Consider the following 20,140-nt stretch of genomic DNA (forward strand, 5'->3'; position numbering starts at 1 on the left):
CTCCTCTCCTTCACAGCTGCCACCACTGGCAAGCTCTCACGATGGCCAGCAATCTGTTTTCTGCCATCTTCCGCCTCGACTCCAAGCCCGCCGCGTCCCCGCCCAACTTCCCCTACACCATCAAGACCAACCCTTACCGTTGCAAGCGCCCTTGGCCCCCCGACTTCTCGCAGCTGAGCCAGAGACACCAGTTCCTCCTCGAACGTCGCTTTCGCCGTCGGAGCAAGCTGAAGTGGGCGCGGCCGACGTGGAACAAAGCCGTCAAGATCACGCAGTGGGGCACCATCTTGTTTGTGTGCGTGTATGGCGTCTTCTTTCTTGACGTCCAACAGGCGCGTGGCGATGGCCACATGGCCGCGGATAGGAATGGAACGGTGTTTGATGGAGCGCGACAATGGTACGCGGAGCAGATGAGATCGTTTCGCGGACAGCGGGATGCAGGACCGGCCGCCGTCCCCGCCGAAGCCAGACGGGGCAGAGACGAAGGGTGATGAGCGTGTGACAGGATATGGAGATATACTGGCGACGAGCACCGGAGCAACCGCCTCTCATGCCACTCCAAGCCCACGGAGATACTATTATCAGCAATGCTCTACGTCCAGGACCCGATCCCAGGTCACCATTGCCAAAACTACGAGAGAGACGGTCTGAATGACCCGCGTTGGGCTTCGCAAGCAAACGAGAACTCGGGAATTGAGTACCGGTCCGCACTGCCCAAGCCCGTCGAGGTGCGTAGGGGATCATGAGGGCAGCCTGAGGATCTCCAGATCACATCATGCAGGCATACGTTGTCACCTTTGGCATTTCCCATATCACATGCAAGCAAAGTCTGCTCGTATGTAGGATTGGACAGGCTTTCGCTCGAATGTCGGACAAGGACGGTGTGACAAGGGTTGCTCGGAGGCAAGGCCTGAGCGACATATTGCTATCGACAAGAGAATAGGGCAGTGTTGATCTACCAGCCTCTCATCCGTCCCCACTATATCTAAATCTACAAAGCGTCACTCAACAGCTTGTTCATCCTCGCCATCTTGCCCGAGACACTGAGGTCGATGGTTCGATCGCCAACCTCGACGATAAGACCACCGCGAATATCAGGGTTGACCTGCACGTAGAATCGCACATGTTAGCCACAACTCTCGAGGAATGGAAGGATAGCCATGAGAACTCACCTTCGGCACGACCTTCAACTTCTTCCCCTGCCCAACGTACTGGCTCTTGCTGACCGCTTGCTCCAACTGCTTCACCACCTTCTGATCAAGTGGCTGCGCAGACGTGATGGTCATCTCGACCTCGCCTCGTGCGGCGCTCATCAGCACACCAAACTTCTCGCACACGCCCTCCAACACATTCAAACGGTTGTTCTCGGCCAGGGTGTTGAGGAAGTTGGGGAGTGTGTTGGATTTATCCTGCACGCCCGTGGCTTTTTGCAGCTCTCCCACGATAGACTTCTTGTCGCCACTGCTTAGCGTGGGCGCCGTCAGGATGACTTGGAGCTTGGGGTCCCTTTTGAAGCTGGTTTGCAGCGTCTCGAGGGCGCGGGCAACGGTGTCGAGGGCATTGGTCTTGGCCGCGGCGGTGTACTGATGCATTCGAGCAGATGTTAGCGTCTAGCTGCCGATTTATGGTGCCGAAGGGGTCAATGGACGCACCAGCGCGCTCGCATAGGTGCCGTCGAGCCCGAACACCTCAACAGGAGGGCGGGTTTCTGACTGAGGCTTGGCCTGCTCGGCGAAGCTCCGGGTGGCGGCAATGGAGAATCGGGGAGCTGCCACGCGAGCCCCGCGCACTGCGATACGGCTTGCGAGCATTTTGAGGGGTGTCAAGGAGTGAGAAACACAGAGACGGGGTGGATAAGGTGGAAGAATGAGCTTGATGCAGTTTGAGGTATTGATGGCTCCGCTCGGAATCCCGGGAGTACCCGTGTGCCGAGCTTTAGCCGATTGCGCCCGAGCTCACTCCCCGTCTTGCTTTTCGCAGCTGGAGAGGGAGCGGAGCACGTCAATGGAACAATCGAGTATGTTTGCACGAGATGAAGGCTAGGTATCTACAAATCCGCCGAAGCAGCGCAAAAGGGTATCCAAGGAGCTATCTACAACAACAATTGATTCCGATAATGTCATGGGCTGAGATGCCCATTGATCTGTCTTTTCTCCCCGCGATTGTTCAGAGGAGGTCGGAATGTAATGATTGCCACCTGCGCCAAATATTAGTCTGTGTGTGATATACAAAGTCGCAGGCGGATGTAATCAACACTCACATCTTTGTCAATGGCAAACGCCAGACTCTCCCCATCAGCGCTCCAGCTTAGACTCGGCTCGGACATGGCTCGAGGTTCGCCATTCCTAGGCCCGGCCGCCGCGTGATTTGGTCGCCAGGTCACCAAGGCCCCGAGGGAACCGTGTTTCTTCAACATCGGCATGTCCTGTGCTTTCAACAAGGCTGACGTGTCCCACACCTGTACGAGGTCTGGACCGGCAACTGCGAGAAAAGCGCCGTTAGGAGACCATGCTAGAGCCAGAGCGGGGCCGGACTTCAGATACAGGACCAGCAGCTTATTGATTTCGCCGCTAGTCCCATTCACCTCGTCTTCTCCGGCTGAAGTACACAAGTAGACGCCACATGATCCGGATTCGAATGTGACGGCCAGAATTGCAGTATTGCTTGCGCTAGAATCTGACAGCGACGGCTGGAAGGCCATTGCCGTTAGGTGATCTTGCAGGCCTATTGTTGCGGTCAATGCCACGTCGTATGGCACCGATGAAGGCCTTTTGCCTATCACGAGTCTACGGTCGTCGCTCGAAGCAAGTGCGACCACGGTCTGATTGGAGCTCGCGCGGACCTTGTCGTAGGTGCAGGTATCGTCTGTCGCTCTCTCATGCAACCAAGAGTCGCTTCGATCAATCCGGTAGGATCTCTGGGCTGTGGCGTCATCGCTCATTACTAGAACACCCGGTAGCGCGACCGTTTCGTATCGGGAGAAGCCGTTCTCGCCAGCCAACACGTAACTGAGCTCACTCAGCCAAGCAGCATCGAGGATTTGATGTTCATAGCAAGACCACGCGATTGGATGCGCATTTTCTGGCTTCATTTCTTGCGTGTCATACAGCAGTATCGAGCCGCGTTTCAGGTTGGTACGTAATACAAGCAGCTTGTCACCGCGAGGGTTAAACCGCAGAGCCAGAACGATGCCCTGTGGCTCCAGCAGTGGGGGAATGGTGTAGTGGAAGCTGGCGCCATTTCGGGAATCGTGACAAAAGATGTGTTGCCGTGGGATTTGAGAATCATCGGGGAATTCGCGGAGCGTGTCCGCGGCAAAGGCCGCAATGTAGCCGTTAGGATGCCACGCAGAAGCCGTCACAACGGAATTTGGAGACAGCGTAGACTCGTCGACGTTTAGGATTTGTGTCGTGTCCGTTGGGTTTGCCGGGAGCTGGTAGAAGCGACAAAGCGACTCGCCAACGGTCATGAGCGTGCTGTTGCTACCCGATGTCGAAGTAGGCGCAAAAGCGCTGTGATAGATCATCGCTCCTGGCTTGTCAATCTTCCAATACATCGTGCTAGTCTTGGGGCCAGACTTCGTGTCCGTCTGCACCCCAATGTCCATGGAGTCGTAACGCTCCGGAATATCGGTCATTTCGGGCTCGGATCCGACAGCAGGCGAGGCAGCTTCCACGTCATCGTCAGGCTCTGCAGCGGACGGAGAGCGGGCATCGACGTCCATCGCATCGCCGTTGAGATGCACACCTTCGCTGCCCTCGCTCCTCCGCTGTCGTTTTGGCGCAGGAGTGGGAAAGTCGTGCTGAGCGCGTCGCACGGAAGGTCGGTACTTGTCCTTTGCGCTGCTCCCAGGCCTAGATGCAGGACCGGAGGAGGCAGGGCCAACTCCATTTTCCAAAGTTTGTTGCTGCTGCTGCTGCTGCTGCTGCTGCCCGTCACCGGGGGGGAGGCCAGTGAAGCGGTATCTCCTTTCGTCCTTCCTCACCCGCGCCTCCAGCTCGTCGTGACGCAAACCACTCTGAATGACGCGCACCAGTTCATTGCGGCGCACAACAGGAGCGAAGGGGTAGTCTTCCGGGTCGCGGAATTCATGGCTGCGATGCCAGTCGCGGTAGAAGGCTGTCGCAGTGTTCTCGTGGCCGGCCTCTTGCAGGTACCGGAAAATGAGATAATTGACGTGGTCGGAAGTCAGTGCAGCAGTGGGAAGTGCGGAAGAGGAGGAGGGTGGAGGGTTCATTGCCGGGTTTTGCGGAGTGGCAGGGCGAGTGGGTGCGGCGCATTCAATGGAGCGCGGAGAGCGAGCGGACGAGGATATGGCGATGCCGTGGAGTACATCCGCATTGGCAGCCGCAGTCGAAGAAGTCGAGATTGCCGAATGGTGTGGTTGTGCGACGGGGTGTTGGATTGGAAGACGAAGACGCGGTGGATGCGTGCATGCATTCGCATGGCACCAGGGCCAAGACTGCGCCGCTGACTAACGCGAAGCGACCGCGCCTCGCCCCTGCATCGCCCGACGTCGATCATGGCAGGCGCCTGGTCATCGGGAACGACACCTGCAGCAATCTCTTTGCTTCTCTTAATGCACCCCCAACGATGATCACAAGCTAATCCTCCGCCAACCATGCGCATCAACCTGCCTCCGCTGACCCGCGGCCTCTTCCTCTTCCTGCTCGCCATCTCCTCGCTGAACGCCGCCCTTCGTTTCCGCAAGTGGTCGGCCTCCCTGACTGCGCGACCCGGCGCAGCAGAAGCAGTCAATTATGTCTGGGCGCGCGAGTTTGCCATACCCTACCTCGTCCTCCTCCCCACCACCGCCTACAAGTTCCCTTGGACCTTTCTCACAGCCGCTTTGGTGGAAAACAATCTGGTTTCCCTCGCCATCAGCGGGGTGGTGATCTGGTTCGGAGGACGATACCTGGAACGGGCATGGGGAAGCAAAGAGTTTGGCAAGTTCTTGCTGTTCGTCACTATGATACCCAATCTCTTCGCCTGCATTGTCTACGTCCTCTGGTATGCCGGGACAATGACCCCAACTTAGTGAGTGGACAAGCCTCTGGGAAACTACTCGTACAGGTCAGTCACTAACAGTACTGCAGCCCCACACCTATCCAGGGCCTCATCGCCCTCGAAGCTGGCTTCCTCGTCGGCCTGAAACAGCTCGTGCCCGAACACACAGTCTCTCTCCTCAAAGGCTCGGTTCGCATTCGCATCAAACACTTTCCCGCCATCTTCGTGCTGGCCAATATGATCTCTGGGCCCTTGCTCGGTACTGACACCGCCTTCTGGCTATCATTGACCGGCTTTCTTACCTCATGGATCTATCTCCGTTTTTATCGAATTTCCGAAATTACCACAGGCGCGGCGACCGGCGGCGAGGGTGCGATCCTGAAAGGAGACGCAAGCGATACATTCTCCTTCGTCGCCTTCTTCCCAGATGCACTACACCCAGTCCTGTCGCCAATCTGCGATGGGGTATGGAATGCGATGCTTGCGCTCCGCATATGCGCGCCTTTCTCTGACGAGGCGATCGAGGCCGGGAATGAGGGTGCGGCTTCCAGGTCCGACGGCTTGCCTCGCCATATGGATGGAAGAGGCGGAGGCGGGCGCAGAGCAGAGGCCGAGCGGAGAAGAGCACTGGCATTGAAGGCCTTGGACCAGAGACTAAACGCTGCCACTGCCAATCGGGGTTCGGGCAACGCGTCGGCTGGGACTGCAGTCGGCGTGCCGTCCGAAGAGCCTGCTGACGAAGGCGCCGAGGTGGAGGATGCTGCTGAAGCCCAAGCGTAACAGGATAATCCCGTTGATTGCAACGGTAGCCCCCATGTGTGTGTAGTTTCATAAAGCAAAAAATGTCAGGCCGTCCGTTGTCTAGTCTTTGATTTGCCCGTTGTGATAAGCTACGACTGACACCTCAGGCAGAAACTCCGACACGGCTGCTGCAGGAATCCGAGTTGTACTCGGACGTCACCTCATGCTTCATCTACGCGTTTCGGGCGCTTCGCCGGGGACAAAGCAATATCACCAGCTGCATTTGAGGAAGAGTGCTCGCCAAATATCTACCATTGACTAACCATGACTCCAACTGCCGCGATCCGCCGTCTCCTCGGCAAACGGAGCGCCCGTCCCTGCCGGTCTTCCGCTGTCTCCATGTCAGCCTTCGTACCCGACGTACATCTCCAGGAGTCCTATAAGAAGGTGGGTGGCATTCTGATCAAGCGCGGAGATTCCGCATCCTCGTCTATCATAAATTCTGTTCCTCGTGCGGCATATTTCCTGGCCAAAGGTTTGTCCATCTCCTTACACTGCACTCCCCTTCCTGCTCCGACATGTCCGCCATTCCTAATCTCCCGGAGACCGTCATCGATACAAACGATAGTAACTCGGCTGCCGCGTCAAGACACTTGCTTAATACTCAGGGCGCTCAGGCCAATGGAGATGGACATAGCACGCAAGCGCAGACTGGAAGCCAATGGCAATTACACGATGCACCCGTGGAGAATCAACGGCCCATTAAAGTGATTGTCATTGGCGCAGGCTACTCGGGGCTGTACATGGGTATCAGGATTCCAGAACGACTCCGGAATTGTGAGCTGGTCATCTATGAGAAGAACCCACAAGTCGGAGGAACCTGGTATGAGAACCGGTACCCAGGTAAGAATACACCGTCATGTCGCACGTGCATGGCTTACTGAGTCTCCTGAAGGTGCGGCGTGCGATGTTCCTTCTCATAGTTATCAGCTCTCTTTCAATCCCAAGCCGGACTGGTCATCGCTCTATGCACCATCATGGGAGATTCGGGATTACCTACAAGGCATGGCGAAGAAGTACGGCGCAGATCGATTCATGAAGCTGGAGCACACAGTCAAGGAGGCAGTTTGGGATCAGGAACAGGGAAAATGGCACGTCCAGGTTCAACGAGCCGACGGCACCGTCTTCATGGATACGAGTGATGTACTCGTGAGTGCGAGGGGAAATCTCAACACCAAGCAATGGCCGGATGTGCCAGGCCTTTGGGATTTCAAGGGCGAGATCATGCATTCGGCAGCGTGGAACGAGGACTACGACTTCCAGGGAAAGCGCATAGGTGTGATTGGATCCGGGAGTAGCGCGATCCAGGCCATTCCCGTACTGCAAAAAATCGAGGGGACGGAGCTGAAATGCTTCATCCGGAACCGCACGTGGATCTCGCCACCCCTAGCACAGGGTACGCAGGACAAGTACGGCCTCACGGAGTCTCAATTCACGCCGGAGCAGATTCAGCGTTTCAAAGACGACGCAGACGCGTGGGAGCAATTTCAAAAGGATGTTCAAATTGACGCAAACAGCATTCATCCCGTGACGATTCGAGGCACCGGAATGCAAAAGGGTGCACAAAAGCTTTTTGAGGCTGGGATGAAGGAACGGTTGAAGAAGAAGCCTCATTACTTCGACTGGCTGCGGCCCGGGTTCTCGCCAGGCTGTCGACGACTCACCCCTGGACCTGGGTTTCTAGAGGCGCTGGTTGAAGACAATGTCAGTTACATACGTGACGAGATCTCAAGAATCGAAGAAAGAGGCGTGGTGACAGCGGACGGCACACTGCACGAGATTGACGTCCTCGTCTGCTGCACGGGCTTCTATGCCAGTACCGCACCGCCGTTCCCCGTTCAAGGTCTGAATGGTAAATTGCAGAAAGATCACTGGGCCGAGCGAGCAACGAACTATCTCTCGCTCGCCACCGACGACTTCCCCAACTACTTCATCATGCTGGGACCGAATGGTGCAATCGGCGAGGGCTCCTTGACGATGATGATTGAAAGTGTGGGCGATTACATCCTCAAAGCTATCCGGAAACTGCAGAAAGAGAATATACGATCGATGGTCGTCAAGCCAGAGAGAGTGAAAGACTTCTTGAACTACTGTGACGAGTACTTCAAAGGCACGGTGTATGCGGAGGAGTGTCGGTCGTGGTTCGTACCTTTGCAATCTCCGTTGAGCTCTTTGATGAAGTTGCTGAATATTGTACAGGTACAAAAAAGACGGCAAGGGTCAATCGGGCAGTATAGTCACAGGCCTATGGCCCGGCAGCACCCTCCATTGCATCGAAGCTCTACGCTCGCCGCGCTGGGAGGACTACGTCTACGAATACCACCGCGAGACGAACGGCGCGGCCGTGAATCAAATGGCGTGGTTGGGCAACGGATGGGGCGCAAAGCAACTCGAGGACAAGCCGGATCTGGACGCTCTGAGTTTCTACGTGACCAGGATGTTTCTGGAGAGAGATATTGGGGTGCCCGAGCATCCGCGACCGGAGGCAAATCGCCAGTTTATTATACGTCCTTGGTCGTACTAGGCCGCTGTACACTGTTCATCATACCAGATGCTTACTCTCATGTTGGCGGTCAGCGGGCCTTCAACCAGCCCACAAAACTCCTGCGCTTCTTCTCATGCACAGCTGGTCCGAAGTGTATGTCGACATAATCGATGAAGTCCACTGGCAGGCTTTGTTGGCGTGTGTGATAATGTCCATTCGCTGACGTGAGAGGTTTAAAGGTCGCCGGCATGTCCTCCATTGGGGCGAAGACTTCTTCCGTCCTGACTTGCGTACCTTCTTTCTTCAGGAGGCCCGATAGATTCAATAGACTGCGACTTCGTAGTCCGTATGATCCCGGTGAGTTGGGCTGCGAGTCGCGTTTCTGTGTCTTCGGGCATGCAGGCAACAAATCCGCATGGTCATAGGTTTGTCCGTATGGGGGATCATCCGCCAAATCGAAGGAGATGGTGTATTCACATGCAAAGCCCGTGGGCGAGTCGTCAACGTCCCGGGGGGTATGGTGCGCTGGCGTCGTGGATTCGACGGCGTTCATTGATCGGTGCTTGAAGGGCGATCTGCTGACTTGAAGTGGGAAGGATTTTGATCGTCGGTCGGCCATGTCTTTGGAGCACGGGCGGCCCAGCTCGTTTTGGCGGCTCTCAAGGTGGGTGTCGTCGATGTTGGCATCAAGTTTGCCTAGGAGCGATCTTCGGTGAGCTGACTGTGCAACGCATGGTTGATTTGGGAACGTTGATGTTCTCTCTTGAGGATTCGATCGTGTTACATGGAGGGCTGGGGTAGACGAGTCCGACGCCTCCCGTGACAACCCATTTGCTGGCCTTCCAACACTCGTGTTTGTGAACACTGCAAGCGGTTTACGAGTGACGCGCTTCTTCGGCTGCGATGGCGATGTAACGGTCAAGTCTTGGATCGGGAGACCGCTCGGCCTCTCCTCCGCCTTCCATGCCGTCGTCTGAGAGTGGGACTGGTGTTGTGTGTCTCTGCGAATGCTTGCGAGTTGGCGAAGCGAGCGAGCTCGAGCGGCTTCTTGCTCGAGCCGGGCAACTTCAAGTTTGGCGCATAGAAGGTCTACACTGAATGGGTCTGTCTCAAACGACGGTCCGTATTGGAAGGAGGCTTGCTGCGCACAAATGTCAGTCTTGCGGGCGACAACGCTGTCATGTCATTCCAAGGCTCACCTGAATGATCAATGGTTCGGACAAAGCCATGGCTAGTTGTGTTGCGCAACGTTCATGGTCTAATTCAATCTCACGACACAAGATAGAGCGAAGATTGTGCATTAGGCAATGGACATGTCATGAAGTGAAGGGCAAACTGGCGGTGGGCAGACGCTTGTCTTTATAACTTTAATGCACTGGGTGCTCGTGGTCCACGGGTTGGCGAATCCCCGATTCGCTGCGTGCCAGTTAAAGCTGCGCGTGGCGCCCTCTAGTCACTAGATGCCATGCCTAAATGGGTGCAAACGCCCAGATCGATGCGATATATCATCAACGTTCTGCCGCGTCATTTCGTTCTTCACCCGTGGGCGACTCGTGCGTAACCGACTGGGCGTTTCTAGGCTGTGCTTGTTGTGTGGAGTTTGACAGCTACCGACTTGCTGGGGGCTGCTCCCGCGCAACGCCCGTCCATCGACATATCTTGCAGCTTCACCGCTCAGCAGAGTTGCGCACAAGCTAATGCGGAGGAGAGATCCGTTGTTTGGGGCTGCATAAGTTCGCAGCTACCAGCATATCCTCGCAGATACATGCCGTACGTTCCCTGGCAATGCCCCTCAAGAATCGAGGGTCTCCGCCAATACTTGCGTCTTCCGCTTGCGGCACGTTGGCGCCACCATCGGACATTTGGCCCAATCTTGGCTGGCCGGCTTTCAAGTCATTTGACGTGCATGAAGGATGGTTCAGACTCCATCGGTTCTCGGGAGTTCTTAGACATGCTCACGCCGCGCCCTTGCTTTCCACTTCACCTACGTCGTGCGGGTCCGTACGCATGTGTTAGCGAGTCTCGGCGACAAGAGTCAATAAAACAATCTACTCAATCCTACCACACGCATCTTCGAAGGTTTTTGGGCCCGTCTTGCACGCATCGAGCTTCTTCGCGGCATTGGCTCGACTTCACGCGAGTCTGGCACGTCTCGGCGACAAGCATCAATAGAACGACGAACTCAGCCGTATCACGCATGGTCGTCCGTCGCTCCGTCTGTCTTGCCCACGTCAAGCTTCTCCATGACTTCACTTGACTGCACGCGAGCGTGGCTATTCACCTGCGGTCCTCTCACAAGCACGTGAGAGGGTAATTCACTTCCTTGTCACGTGTCCTCTCAAACACACCTCAAGTAAGGTATTCGCTTTCATTGTCCAGGGCGGCCTTTGAACGGGTAGCATTCGACGTACTTCCGTCAATCCCTGTCGAGACGTAACATTTCATTCTCTTCACCGTGGGCGACTTGCGAAAACGAGGGGAATCATCAAGTCGCTGGCCCAGCCTCGACAACGCCACCCCAACATCAAATAGAATGGCGAAAGTACCGTTCAGTCCACCTCTTCCCGACGGTCAACCGCAGTGCGACTTGGAAGACGGTGAGATTGCAGAACCAGCCTTACCCCTCCGAAGAGACTCCATCCATTCCAAGAGCAACAAAGTCTGCTTCTTCTACTTCCATCACGGACATTGTCCTCGAGACCCGGAAAATTCTCCAAGACCAGAAAGACCATGTGCCCACACACATCATTTCGATTCTAGTCAGCTCCCGCCGAAGGCCCCCAGCATCCCGAGGCGGATGCACAAGAAACCGTGTGGCATTTCCACATGTCCGTTGAGACACGGGATGAAGCAAATCGTACCGAAGTCTGAGGAGGAAAAGATTGCGCTGCGAGAGGCGACCAAGCACAAAGACCCCGGCAGCACAAACCCCAAGAAGCGCATACAAGTTGCAGCCCTGGAGTTACCCGCGACGAAGAAGATATGCAATGTGACCAGCAGCGACAAGGCACTGATATTTGGCCCCAGCCCTGGCAGCTCAAAAGACACCTGCTTGTAGTCATTGTTCTCTTCCACTCTCAGACTTCGCTGACATCCTCTGCAGTTTCTGGTATCACGGCCATTGTGCGCGCTCCAAGGACCCCCGCAACAGATGCATGTACAGACACGAGCTTACCGATCCACCGACCATGGTACAGCCGCCACCAGGTTACGTGCATCGGAATGGAGGATGCGGCTTGCCTTGGTGTCCTGGAGACTTCAGAGTCTCTGATCCACAGCCGAAGCCGAAAGAGCATGTCCCCCAAGCAGTGAAAAACGAAGACGAATGCGAGCAGAACGAGGAGAGCGGGGACGAAGACGGCGAGAGCAGGGAGGAATGGTATCTGAAGGGGTTCGACGATGTTGGGTGACTGCCCTCTCTCACGACTCTCTCCATTACCTGTCTGTTTCGCAGCTTGCAGCCACTCCATCTCTCTATCTCCACACTCTCTACCTCTTCCCTCCCCTACGTTTCTGTAAGCCATGGCGGAATGCGCCTCCTCTTGCCTTCCGAATTCCTCCATCCCCTCCTCTCCGCATCCCACCATCCCCTCCCCTCCGGACTCCACCGTCCCCACCTCTCCGCATCCCACCATCTCCTGCCTTCCTGAATCCACCATCTCCACTGGGCTGTCTCGACTTTTCCACTCCCAGCCCTCGTCTAGCTGGGTGTTGGGACCCGCCGCGGCCTCGACCCCTGCCTTGCCCCCGTCCTTGCCCTCGACCTCTGCCCGCACCATTCATCTTCGACTTGACAGTAGCGACATCCTCCTCGTCCAGGTCCATCTCATCCTGATCGCCACGACGATTGTGGAACTTGAGTTTCCCTTTCTGACCCCTCTTTGCGCTATCCCTGCCCTTGATGGCGTTGACGTACGCATTGATTCCTCCTTCCAGAGTACCATCACCAGGTTCCTGTCCCGCGGCCACAATGTCATCGTCATCGCTGTCGGAATTTTCGTTGAACACCAACTTGCCGTCGAGATCCATTTTCGCTTTCTTCTTCTCTCTCTGCATCGAACCCTGGTTCCTCAACGGTTTCGTTGACGACACGTGGGCCAGTGCTCTCTTGTCAAGAAGATCAAGAGGCTCGTCTTCGTTCTCCACAATGTATTGTTGACCAGTCTGCTTCGCTTTCCGGACTTTTGCGGCGGATCGGGCAAGGACTTCATCATCTGAAATATCCGATTCGCCTGATCCGTCGGATTCAGAACCGTAGACGGCCTCGTCGTACTCGCTCTCGAACTTGCCTTGTCGTCTCTCCGGCGCCGCCTCTTGCTCGTCGTCGCCGGCGGCGTCCCTCTTTCTCTTCTTGCGCTCTTTGGTTTTGCGGATGTTCGAGACCAATTTTCGATCTTCGAGAGGAGTCAATTTCTCCACCACGTCCGCTCCAAACCGCCGAATCATGCGTTCGAAAATGTGCTTCACCTTTGCCTTGAAATGCGCCTTGTGCTCGTGGCTCCAGACAATCAGGTTGGTGATGAGGCTTTCCAGCCGAGGGAGCATCAAGTCTGTCGGGAGGGAAATCACAGAGACTTTGACGAATCCCAGCACAGACTGGACGATCTCGCGGTTGTTCGACGTCAGGAACAGATCCATTGTCTGCACGAGATCCGTGACGGTCTCATCCTTCAGCCTTGATCGGAACTCGTAAAGTAATCTCGTCAGCGCGGTGATGGAGGCAGAAATCATATGTGGAGTGGAGCCTGCAAGTCCAGCGGATACCATGGTGAAGTACTCTTCAAGGCTGGCTTCCGCAGAGGGCGCATCAGATGGCATGTGCGGAACTTTGGCATTGACAACGGCACCGCCCTCGCTCATCTTCTCGCCCATGAGTACGAGAAGATCATAGGCTGCGGTGCGTGCTTTTTCATTGACTTCCTTTGCGCTTATAACGACCTCCGATAGAATTGCCGGGATGAAGTGCAAGTCGGAAGTTGGCAGGAAGGGCACAACGCGCGCGATTGAGTCCAACCGATCCCGTTTGGCCGGTGCCGCAGCCATCTCACCCGAGGCGAGAAGTAGCGCCTGAAGTTCGACATTCCGATCTTCCAGTGCTTGTCGTCCGATTTCAGAGTCTGAAAGGCGCGGGATCAGCTTGTAAGCCTTCTTCTGCAGCTGCGCATCATCCTGCTTCCTGACGATGTTGGCTGCCATGTTGAAGAGTGCGCCAAAGCTTTCTCGCGGCAGGTAGATCGACATTGTAATGATGAGATCCATGAGCGTATGCGATGTGGGAGGCATCTTCATCTTCGATTGCTCGCTCGACGGTTGCTGCTTCGGGGTTTCGGCAGCTGGGGGTTCAGCTAATGAGCTCTCCAGCATGGTCGCGACCCGTTGAAACGTCTCCATGAGTTCTTGCTCGGGAGTTATACTGAGGTAGGCGTTGATGCACTGCAACAGATTGCCTCGATTATGCGGCAAGGTTTGACTGTACACGTTGAAGAGCACAGCCAGAATGTTGGCAGCAAATCCCGCCAGATGCTGCAAGTTCTTCTGTGCCTCAGCTTTGCTGACCCGTCCCTGCTGTACCAGGTTCTCGTCCTGCTCAAGTCCGACAATGGCTTGGTTCGTGTCGACGAGGTATTGCAATGCTTTACAAATGTCCGTTCGCAGGTGGGGCTGTTGATATAGTAGATTGCTCAGCAGCTCAGCAAAGCCCTGGTCGAAGGCATCCTGCAGGTCGATTGGCAGTTGACAGTACCCCGGCAGACAGGCCCAGATCTGGGCGACAATGGTCTCGTAGATCTTGATATCTATCGTCCTCTCCGCATCGCCGTGATTGAGGACTCGCTGGAACATGAGCTCGCTCAGAGGCACGAGTTCGAATTTGAAATGAGCCAATCGTGTATTACTCACGGAGTCTCGCATCAATGGCAGGAGCCAAGCGCGGCCAGTGTCACGTCGCTTGGCCAGATTGAGAGGCAGGATGGAGAGCACATTGTCGGGGCCCGCTGCAAGCAAAGCGGCGCCCAGAACACCATCTGCTTGTTTCTTCCCAGCAAAGGAGTCGTTACTGCGAAGGTCGCCGATGCTTTTCACAATCCCGCTCAAAAGAGGATATGAGCGCCACTTGAGCACTGAAAACGCTGCGCTCAAGACATTGAAGACTTCCATCCAAGCGCTCTGGTACTTGACTGTGAGCAAGTCTTGCAGCGTTTGTGCGATGTCCTCGAGCAGTTTGTCGTCCATGATCGATGGCTCAAGAATCACGGCATCAGGTATGCAGGTATTGAGCAGTGATATCAGACACTCGGATGCTGATATGCGGATATTGTGGGAGGAAGACGACAGCAGGCTCGAGATGTCTCTGATGAGTGTCGGCAGTTTCTGAAAGGTTTGCTCTGGCTCGATCTGCGCAGAGACATCGTATCCTCTGCTCAAGACAGCTACCCACGGCGGGAGCAACTGAGAGTCGCTTCGCGATGGCTGTAGTTCAGTGATGGCGTCAAGCAGCCTCGCCAGCTTCCCGGAGGAGACCTCGTCTGCCAGGCCAGAGAAGATGAGTTCAAAGACCTCAAAGGCAGCTACGGTGAGAAACTCATTGGTGCTTTTCGAGATGCTAAGCAACACCTCACACAGCGCATCGATCTTCTTGCTTGGCCAGCCATTCTGAACGCTTGCAACAGTCTTGACGAGCTGGAGAGCATGCAGTAGATCGGGATCATGCTCCTGCTGGCCCTTGTGCTTTTGCTTCTTCCTCTTCGCGTCCGCTTCTTGCGCGGCCTTCTGTAAGCCCTGAAGCGCGCTCTCGGCACACATATCCGCAGCAGGGTGATCTAGCGAAGGACTGGGCGGCGGAGTCCTTAGGATGTGTGCGATAGCATCTTGTGCTCGCTTTCGAACTTTCGGCCGCGGGTCCACCGCGAGCAGCAGCAAGCCACCAACGGCGCCCCGTGGGCTGGTTTGCGACTGAGGAAGGGCCCATGCTTGCGAGTCTTGCGCAGCGACCAGCGACTCCAAGCATCCTATACTCGCTCTTAACAGAGGTGCTTCCGCTTCGGGGTGGGTCAGGACTGGCGCAAGACTGGCGAGGATCTGGGGGAACTTGGATCGCAGGAGAGGATGGGGGACATGGCTGGTGACGAGGTCGAGGAGGTACACGATGGCGTATGCGACCTCTTTTTGCACGATTCCCTGTTCACTGGAGACCTGAGAGGCCAACAAGCTCAAGAGGGCGGCGAAGTAGGCGGTGGGCGTTCGGTCGGTGGCTTGGGTCTGCAGCGTTTCTTCGATTGCGTTGAGCACGATGGCCGTCTGCTGCTGGTTCTGCTGCTTCGGCGCCGAGCGGATCTTGTCGAGTCTCTCGTGCAGAGACATGTTGTCGTGCCGTTCAGCGTGCCTGCTGGATGTTGGAGCGCATGTTAACGGCGGTGTCAAAAATTCCACTCCTCTGAACTTTTTTGAGGGTCCGGCGGAAGGCGTTCCGCCAGAGGAATTGCGGGGGATTCTTAACTAATGCCTTAGGTAATCTTTAACGGAGCTGCCGCGTCGACGCGATTGGCGGCCTGAGGCGTCAGTCCGATGACGAAAGCTTCGTCGTCCGAGCCCAAAGGCGGATGATAGCTCCCTCGCCTTCGCCATCGACAGACTCTCGATCTTCGTTGCCGAGCCCTGTCAAAGTGGCTCCTTCTTGGAGGCAATTCTTCCGGCAGGTTGCGCGGTCGAAGTCAAGCCCATCATCTGGAGTATCACGCCGAGATCCTCCGCCATCTACCTCGCCGATTTCCAACGCGTCCGCACGAAAGCCTAGTGTTCGACAGCGTGTGCACTGGTTCTTCCTTCCCGGCCTCAGAGAACGGCTCCACCTCTCCATCTATCGCTACTTGACCGCGCGTCAGGATCGGAAAGAGAAGCGCAGGGTCTCGACCACCTTTCGCACTCTCCCCCGCCGCTTTCCTGCATTTTGGAGGCGGCGCCCCGTCAAAGATGCGTCTGAGTCACACAAGGCTAGCATGGCCTCTGTCGGACCTGGCGGTGCGTATGACTTGTCGTGGCTGCAGGGAGGGAGTGAGCCGGGGACAAGGAGGAAGAAGATAGCAGGCTATCTCAAGGCTGCCAACGAGCTGCGTCAATCGTATATGAGTGGCGATGACGGAGCAAGCGGAAGCAAGGGCCTGCATGACGAGTACGGCGCCGAAGGTCCTGGGCCTTTTGAAGATGCCTCGATTGTGCGGAGCGGCAACGAAGAGATGATTCTGTTTCCGAGCTATGCCAGGAGACATGTGAAGCGGAAACACCAGGCGCCTCCGGCATCGGGCGACGTCAATGACCAAGAGTATTGGCGTAGGGAATGGGAAAGACAGGAAGATGATAAAGCCATTGTGGATGTTGATGTCCGGGGATGGATCTACACTCCACACAAAGGGCCTCTCAATCGAAAGCAGCGTTTGACTTTAGGTGTCGCAAGACAAATCGCTGGTCTTCCGGCACCGACTTCCTCAAAACCCGGCGAATTGTCCCAGGCATCGAGTCGAACATCCAGCCCGGGCTTTGCCTGGAAGCAGGAGGAAGACCTGATCGCACTGGAAGCCGAGAAGATCGAGCGGAGGGGGGAGCACGAGCAACGATATGCACGGCGTGGAGCCTTCTCTGAAACACCCAAGAAAGACAACGACGGCGACAGCATCTACACCACGAGGAGCGGCGCATCTTCGAGAAACCCGTCTCCTGATCGTGGGAGACATCGTCTCTCGCAGATCAGCCTTGCTTCTTCTGTCGATGACGACGCTACAACGCCTGTTCCCCCTCCTCATCACCAATCCTCTTGGACGGATCCGGCGAAAATGGCGGGCTCGGAATTGGCCACTGCTCATTCTCGTCTCTTGAATCGCTTCAAGCCGTTCCTGGCAAATCCGCTCATAAATGCACCAGTCAAGGCGTTCTTCTTCAATACCACAACTTCGCGCGAACTCACCGTCTACACCAATCCCTCGGGGCATTTCACCTGCCGTGCTGCGCTCGATTTCATCCCCACCCATGTTCGAGTCCTTGCTGCGGAGCGTCTGTCGGCAACCGAGGAGGTTCACATCATCTCTCCAACCGGCGTGAGCTTGATCAGTGATATTGATGACACCGTCAAGCATTCCGGAGTCAGTACGAATGCTCGAGAGATTTTCCGCAACACCTTCATCCGAGAATTGAGTGACCTCACCATTGACGGCGTACGAGAATGGTACAACACTCTTCACGACATGGGTGTGTCCATCCACTACGTCTCAAACTCGCCTTGGCAGTTATATCCAGTGCTCACCACCTACTTCAAAATGGCGCATCTCCCCAAAGGCTCCTTCCATCTCAAGCAGTACTCTGGCATGTTGCAAGGTATCTTTGAGCCGGTTGCGGAGCGGAAGAAATCCAGTCTGCAGAAAATCATACACGACTTTCCAGAGCGCAAATTCGTCTTGGTTGGCGACAGCGGCGAAGCCGACCTCGAGGTATACACTGACATCGCTATGGAAAATCCCGGAAGAGTCTTGGGCATTTTCATTCGAGATGTGACCACGACCGTCAAGACGGGCTATTTTGACCCCTCGAATGGCCCCTCTGGAGCGAGTCCGTATGGCCGTCCGAAGGCCAGGCGTACAAACACCGATGGCTTGACAACGTCTAAGAGGCTCTCTCGACCGCTCGATGCGCAAGACGACGATGCAGAGCTGCGAGCGGCGATTGCCGCGTCGCTTGCAGACATGGAGACAGAGGCACTCCATGCGAGACAATCCATTAACCCGGATTCACCCTCACCAGAGAATTTGGCCACACCACGGCCCCATCTGCCTCCTCGACGCTCCACCGTACGAATGGTTGGGCCGGCTTCTACACAGTCGGATACTGAGGACGACCTGATCGATTTTAGCGACGAGCAGGCACAGAGCCATGCCTGGCTAACTCCGCCACCTTCAAACTTTGCTGCAACTCCTGCCAAACTAGATGGAAGTGCACAATACAAGCCATCACCGTCACCTCCCCCGAAACCCCGGAATTTGCGAAGTCCGTCGCCCACTGCCGAGCCTGTCAAAGTAGCGGCCGACACATCAAACAAAACACCACCTCCAAGGCCTCGCAAGCCCTCCAGCGCTGTCAAACCTCCGCCACATTTGATTGCGCAAGCTTCGCCGCCTCCTCCACCTCCGCCTCCGAGGAGGGCTCAAACTTTGTCGACCAACACGCAACATCAGCCTTCACCATTATCCCAGGTGACACTTCTATCACCCGAAACCAGGGACCGACCAGCACTGCCGTCGAGACCGAAGGATGCCGGTACACTATCTAAAGGCTTCTTCGGCTCTCGTGCAAATCCTCCCCCGCCTGTGCCTGCAAAGGCATCAGCTGATACTGGCAATGGTCTTCGCGCGTTGTCGACAGTCCCTACAAGGCCCACAGAAAACATGGGTCCGCTATCATCAGCATCGACCAAAGTTGCGCCTGTTCCTCCTCCGAAGCGCAACAATGCCGCAAATGCTAGTCCTTCGACCAATAATCGCAAGGCAACGAACCGCGCCTCTGGTGCCTGGAGCGACGCCAGTGGCGGCAGCTTACCCGGCAGTCCCGGCGAGGCTGGCATGAACAAGAAAGAATACGCGTGGAATCAGCGGTGGGCGCGTGCAAAAAGTGTTCTCGAAAGGAACGGAGTCACGCTCCGTACTTGGAGGACGGGGAGCGATGTCGCAGATGTATGCGTGAGGTTGGTCGAGCAGGCGTTCCGGGAGATGAAATGAGATCTGGGAGGTAAAAACTGGGCAAGAAGCATCTGTGGCGAGGAGGGGAAAGATTCATAAAGCGTAGAGCATGCATCAGAGGCGTTGTGAGCGTACGACGAACGATGGAATATACACATGAGCTGAAGGTGCGCATCAAGGATGGTGTTGCAACTCACGGCATCACGGGCATTCCCATCTCATCGCTTAATGAGGCAAGAGGTGTGTTATTGTGGAAGCCGACATCGTCACAGACATGGACACATATCTGGAGGAGGCGATCCGCATTGCATGGCACCTGTCGCAGTTTCGACTTCAACATCTATCGCTCCTGACAGCACAACCGACCTCTCCACGGGCAGCTCATTCCACGAGTGCAGTACGTTTGCCGGTCCAGTGAGTGTAATCATCTGAAGGAAGGTGGACTTTCGCGTATATGTATTTCCTACGCCGCGATCATCCATGTCCACGAGCTCATCATATATAACCATTGCGCAGCACAGCTCTATCATTATTGACGGTGACCATCAGGAAGAGTGTTATTCGTCAAGCAGGCATGTAGGTGGACGGACTGATCCAACCAACAGAAGTGGAAAGAAGACCGCTGACCACGTTGAAAGAGCGGGATACCTACAACCAGCACACACGACCTCTTCGGATATTCCTCATGTCCCTCATATCCATATGCCCAACAATGCAACTACTCGGGTCAAGGGACCGAGGACCCACGCTCAACCCACACCCACATCTCCCTCGAATGCGCGAGATAGCGACGGCGGCCGACGTCTCGAGTAGTACAGCCACCGTCGTGGCCGCCTTTCAACCGCTCCTGGACTCAGCTAGTGCTGAAGAATGGCAATTGCTGATTCAGTATGGCTGGGATAACCTTGTCGGACCAATAGAATGGCAACTCTTTGAAGTCTGCACCGAGGTCATCAACGTGGCCACGCAGTATGGGCATGCCTGCTCGCAAGTGCGAAGTCTACAGGACACCGCGTTTACTCTGCCACCCGAAATTACAAACTTCATGACGTGGAGAATCGACCCGACTGTGGATCGACGACACTTGTTGTCGTTGGTGATTAGTGCACTCGTTTTCGCCGAGATGACG

The 20,140-nt window shown here is 55.7% G+C and overlaps 11 protein-coding genes across 11 annotated transcripts; 7 read left to right on the forward strand and 4 right to left on the reverse strand.

Moving 5' to 3' along the window:
• Window positions 1-41: 41 nt before the first annotated feature.
• On the forward strand, window positions 42-491 carry BDY17DRAFT_257713 (uncharacterized protein; the record flags this gene model as incomplete). The annotated part of the gene is made up of 1 exon (XM_033731709.1): window positions 42-491. One exon carries the CDS (start codon window positions 42-44, stop codon window positions 489-491), a length of 450 nt encoding a protein of 149 aa, XP_033585585.1.
• A 376-nt stretch (window positions 492-867) lies between these two features.
• Window positions 868-1,970, reverse strand: BDY17DRAFT_47393 (ATP synthase delta subunit-domain-containing protein). Its single transcript, XM_033738424.1, has 3 exons — window positions 1,653-1,970; window positions 1,173-1,583; window positions 868-1,105 (listed from the first exon to the last, which is right to left on the reverse strand). Exons 1-3 carry the CDS (start codon window positions 1,809-1,811, stop codon window positions 992-994), a joined length of 684 nt encoding a protein of 227 aa, XP_033585586.1. The 5' UTR covers window positions 1,812-1,970; the 3' UTR covers window positions 868-991.
• Window positions 1,971-1,985: 15 nt separating this feature from the next.
• Window positions 1,986-4,403, reverse strand: BDY17DRAFT_304832 (uncharacterized protein). Its single transcript, XM_033734778.1, has 2 exons — window positions 2,261-4,403; window positions 1,986-2,197 (listed from the first exon to the last, which is right to left on the reverse strand). The coding sequence occupies exons 1-2, from the start codon at window positions 4,235-4,237 to the stop codon at window positions 2,120-2,122; spliced, it is 2,055 nt and encodes a 684-aa protein (XP_033585587.1). The 5' UTR covers window positions 4,238-4,403; the 3' UTR covers window positions 1,986-2,119.
• Window positions 4,404-4,621: 218 nt separating this feature from the next.
• Window positions 4,622-5,787, forward strand: BDY17DRAFT_319087 (eukaryotic integral membrane protein-domain-containing protein; the record flags this gene model as incomplete). The annotated part of the gene is made up of 3 exons (XM_033736244.1): window positions 4,622-5,037; window positions 5,097-5,686; window positions 5,717-5,787. 3 exons carry the CDS (start codon window positions 4,622-4,624, stop codon window positions 5,785-5,787), a joined length of 1,077 nt encoding a protein of 358 aa, XP_033585588.1.
• Window positions 5,788-6,326: 539 nt separating this feature from the next.
• BDY17DRAFT_313619 (uncharacterized protein) lies at window positions 6,327-8,332 on the forward strand (the record flags this gene model as incomplete). Its single annotated transcript, XM_033735735.1, has 3 exons — window positions 6,327-6,651; window positions 6,704-7,949; window positions 8,008-8,332. The coding sequence occupies 3 exons, from the start codon at window positions 6,327-6,329 to the stop codon at window positions 8,330-8,332; spliced, it is 1,896 nt and encodes a 631-aa protein (XP_033585589.1).
• Window positions 8,333-8,526: 194 nt separating this feature from the next.
• BDY17DRAFT_313620 (uncharacterized protein) lies at window positions 8,527-9,522 on the reverse strand (the record flags this gene model as incomplete). The annotated part of the gene is made up of 3 exons (XM_033735736.1): window positions 8,527-8,546; window positions 8,588-9,434; window positions 9,493-9,522. The coding sequence occupies 3 exons, from the start codon at window positions 9,520-9,522 to the stop codon at window positions 8,527-8,529; spliced, it is 897 nt and encodes a 298-aa protein (XP_033585590.1).
• Window positions 9,523-9,822: 300 nt separating this feature from the next.
• Window positions 9,823-10,696, forward strand: BDY17DRAFT_47540 (uncharacterized protein). The gene has a single exon (XM_033738427.1). It carries the CDS (start codon window positions 10,059-10,061, stop codon window positions 10,548-10,550), a length of 492 nt encoding a protein of 163 aa, XP_033585591.1. The 5' UTR covers window positions 9,823-10,058; the 3' UTR covers window positions 10,551-10,696.
• Window positions 10,689-11,743, forward strand: BDY17DRAFT_47404 (uncharacterized protein). Its single transcript, XM_033738425.1, has 2 exons — window positions 10,689-11,347; window positions 11,397-11,743. The coding sequence occupies exons 1-2, from the start codon at window positions 10,827-10,829 to the stop codon at window positions 11,701-11,703; spliced, it is 828 nt and encodes a 275-aa protein (XP_033585592.1). The 5' UTR covers window positions 10,689-10,826; the 3' UTR covers window positions 11,704-11,743.
• Window positions 11,567-15,716, reverse strand: BDY17DRAFT_47474 (NUC173 domain-containing protein). The gene is made up of 2 exons (XM_033738426.1): window positions 11,959-15,716; window positions 11,567-11,862 (listed from the first exon to the last, which is right to left on the reverse strand). Exons 1-2 carry the CDS (start codon window positions 15,650-15,652, stop codon window positions 11,783-11,785), a joined length of 3,774 nt encoding a protein of 1,257 aa, XP_033585593.1. The 5' UTR covers window positions 15,653-15,716; the 3' UTR covers window positions 11,567-11,782.
• A 571-nt stretch (window positions 15,717-16,287) lies between these two features.
• Window positions 16,288-19,050, forward strand: BDY17DRAFT_313622 (uncharacterized protein; the record flags this gene model as incomplete). Its single annotated transcript, XM_033735737.1, has 1 exon — window positions 16,288-19,050. The coding sequence occupies one exon, from the start codon at window positions 16,288-16,290 to the stop codon at window positions 19,048-19,050; it is 2,763 nt and encodes a 920-aa protein (XP_033585594.1).
• A 104-nt stretch (window positions 19,051-19,154) lies between these two features.
• BDY17DRAFT_313623 (uncharacterized protein) lies at window positions 19,155-19,824 on the forward strand (the record flags this gene model as incomplete). The annotated part of the gene is made up of 3 exons (XM_033735738.1): window positions 19,155-19,251; window positions 19,304-19,425; window positions 19,528-19,824. The coding sequence occupies 3 exons, from the start codon at window positions 19,155-19,157 to the stop codon at window positions 19,822-19,824; spliced, it is 516 nt and encodes a 171-aa protein (XP_033585595.1).
• Between the last annotated feature and the right edge of the window lie 316 nt (window positions 19,825-20,140).

The sequence above is a fragment of the Neohortaea acidophila genome (assembly GCF_010093505.1).
Source record: "Neohortaea acidophila strain CBS 113389 unplaced genomic scaffold BDY17scaffold_12, whole genome shotgun sequence".
NCBI lineage: Eukaryota > Fungi > Ascomycota > Dothideomycetes > Mycosphaerellales > Teratosphaeriaceae > Neohortaea > Neohortaea acidophila.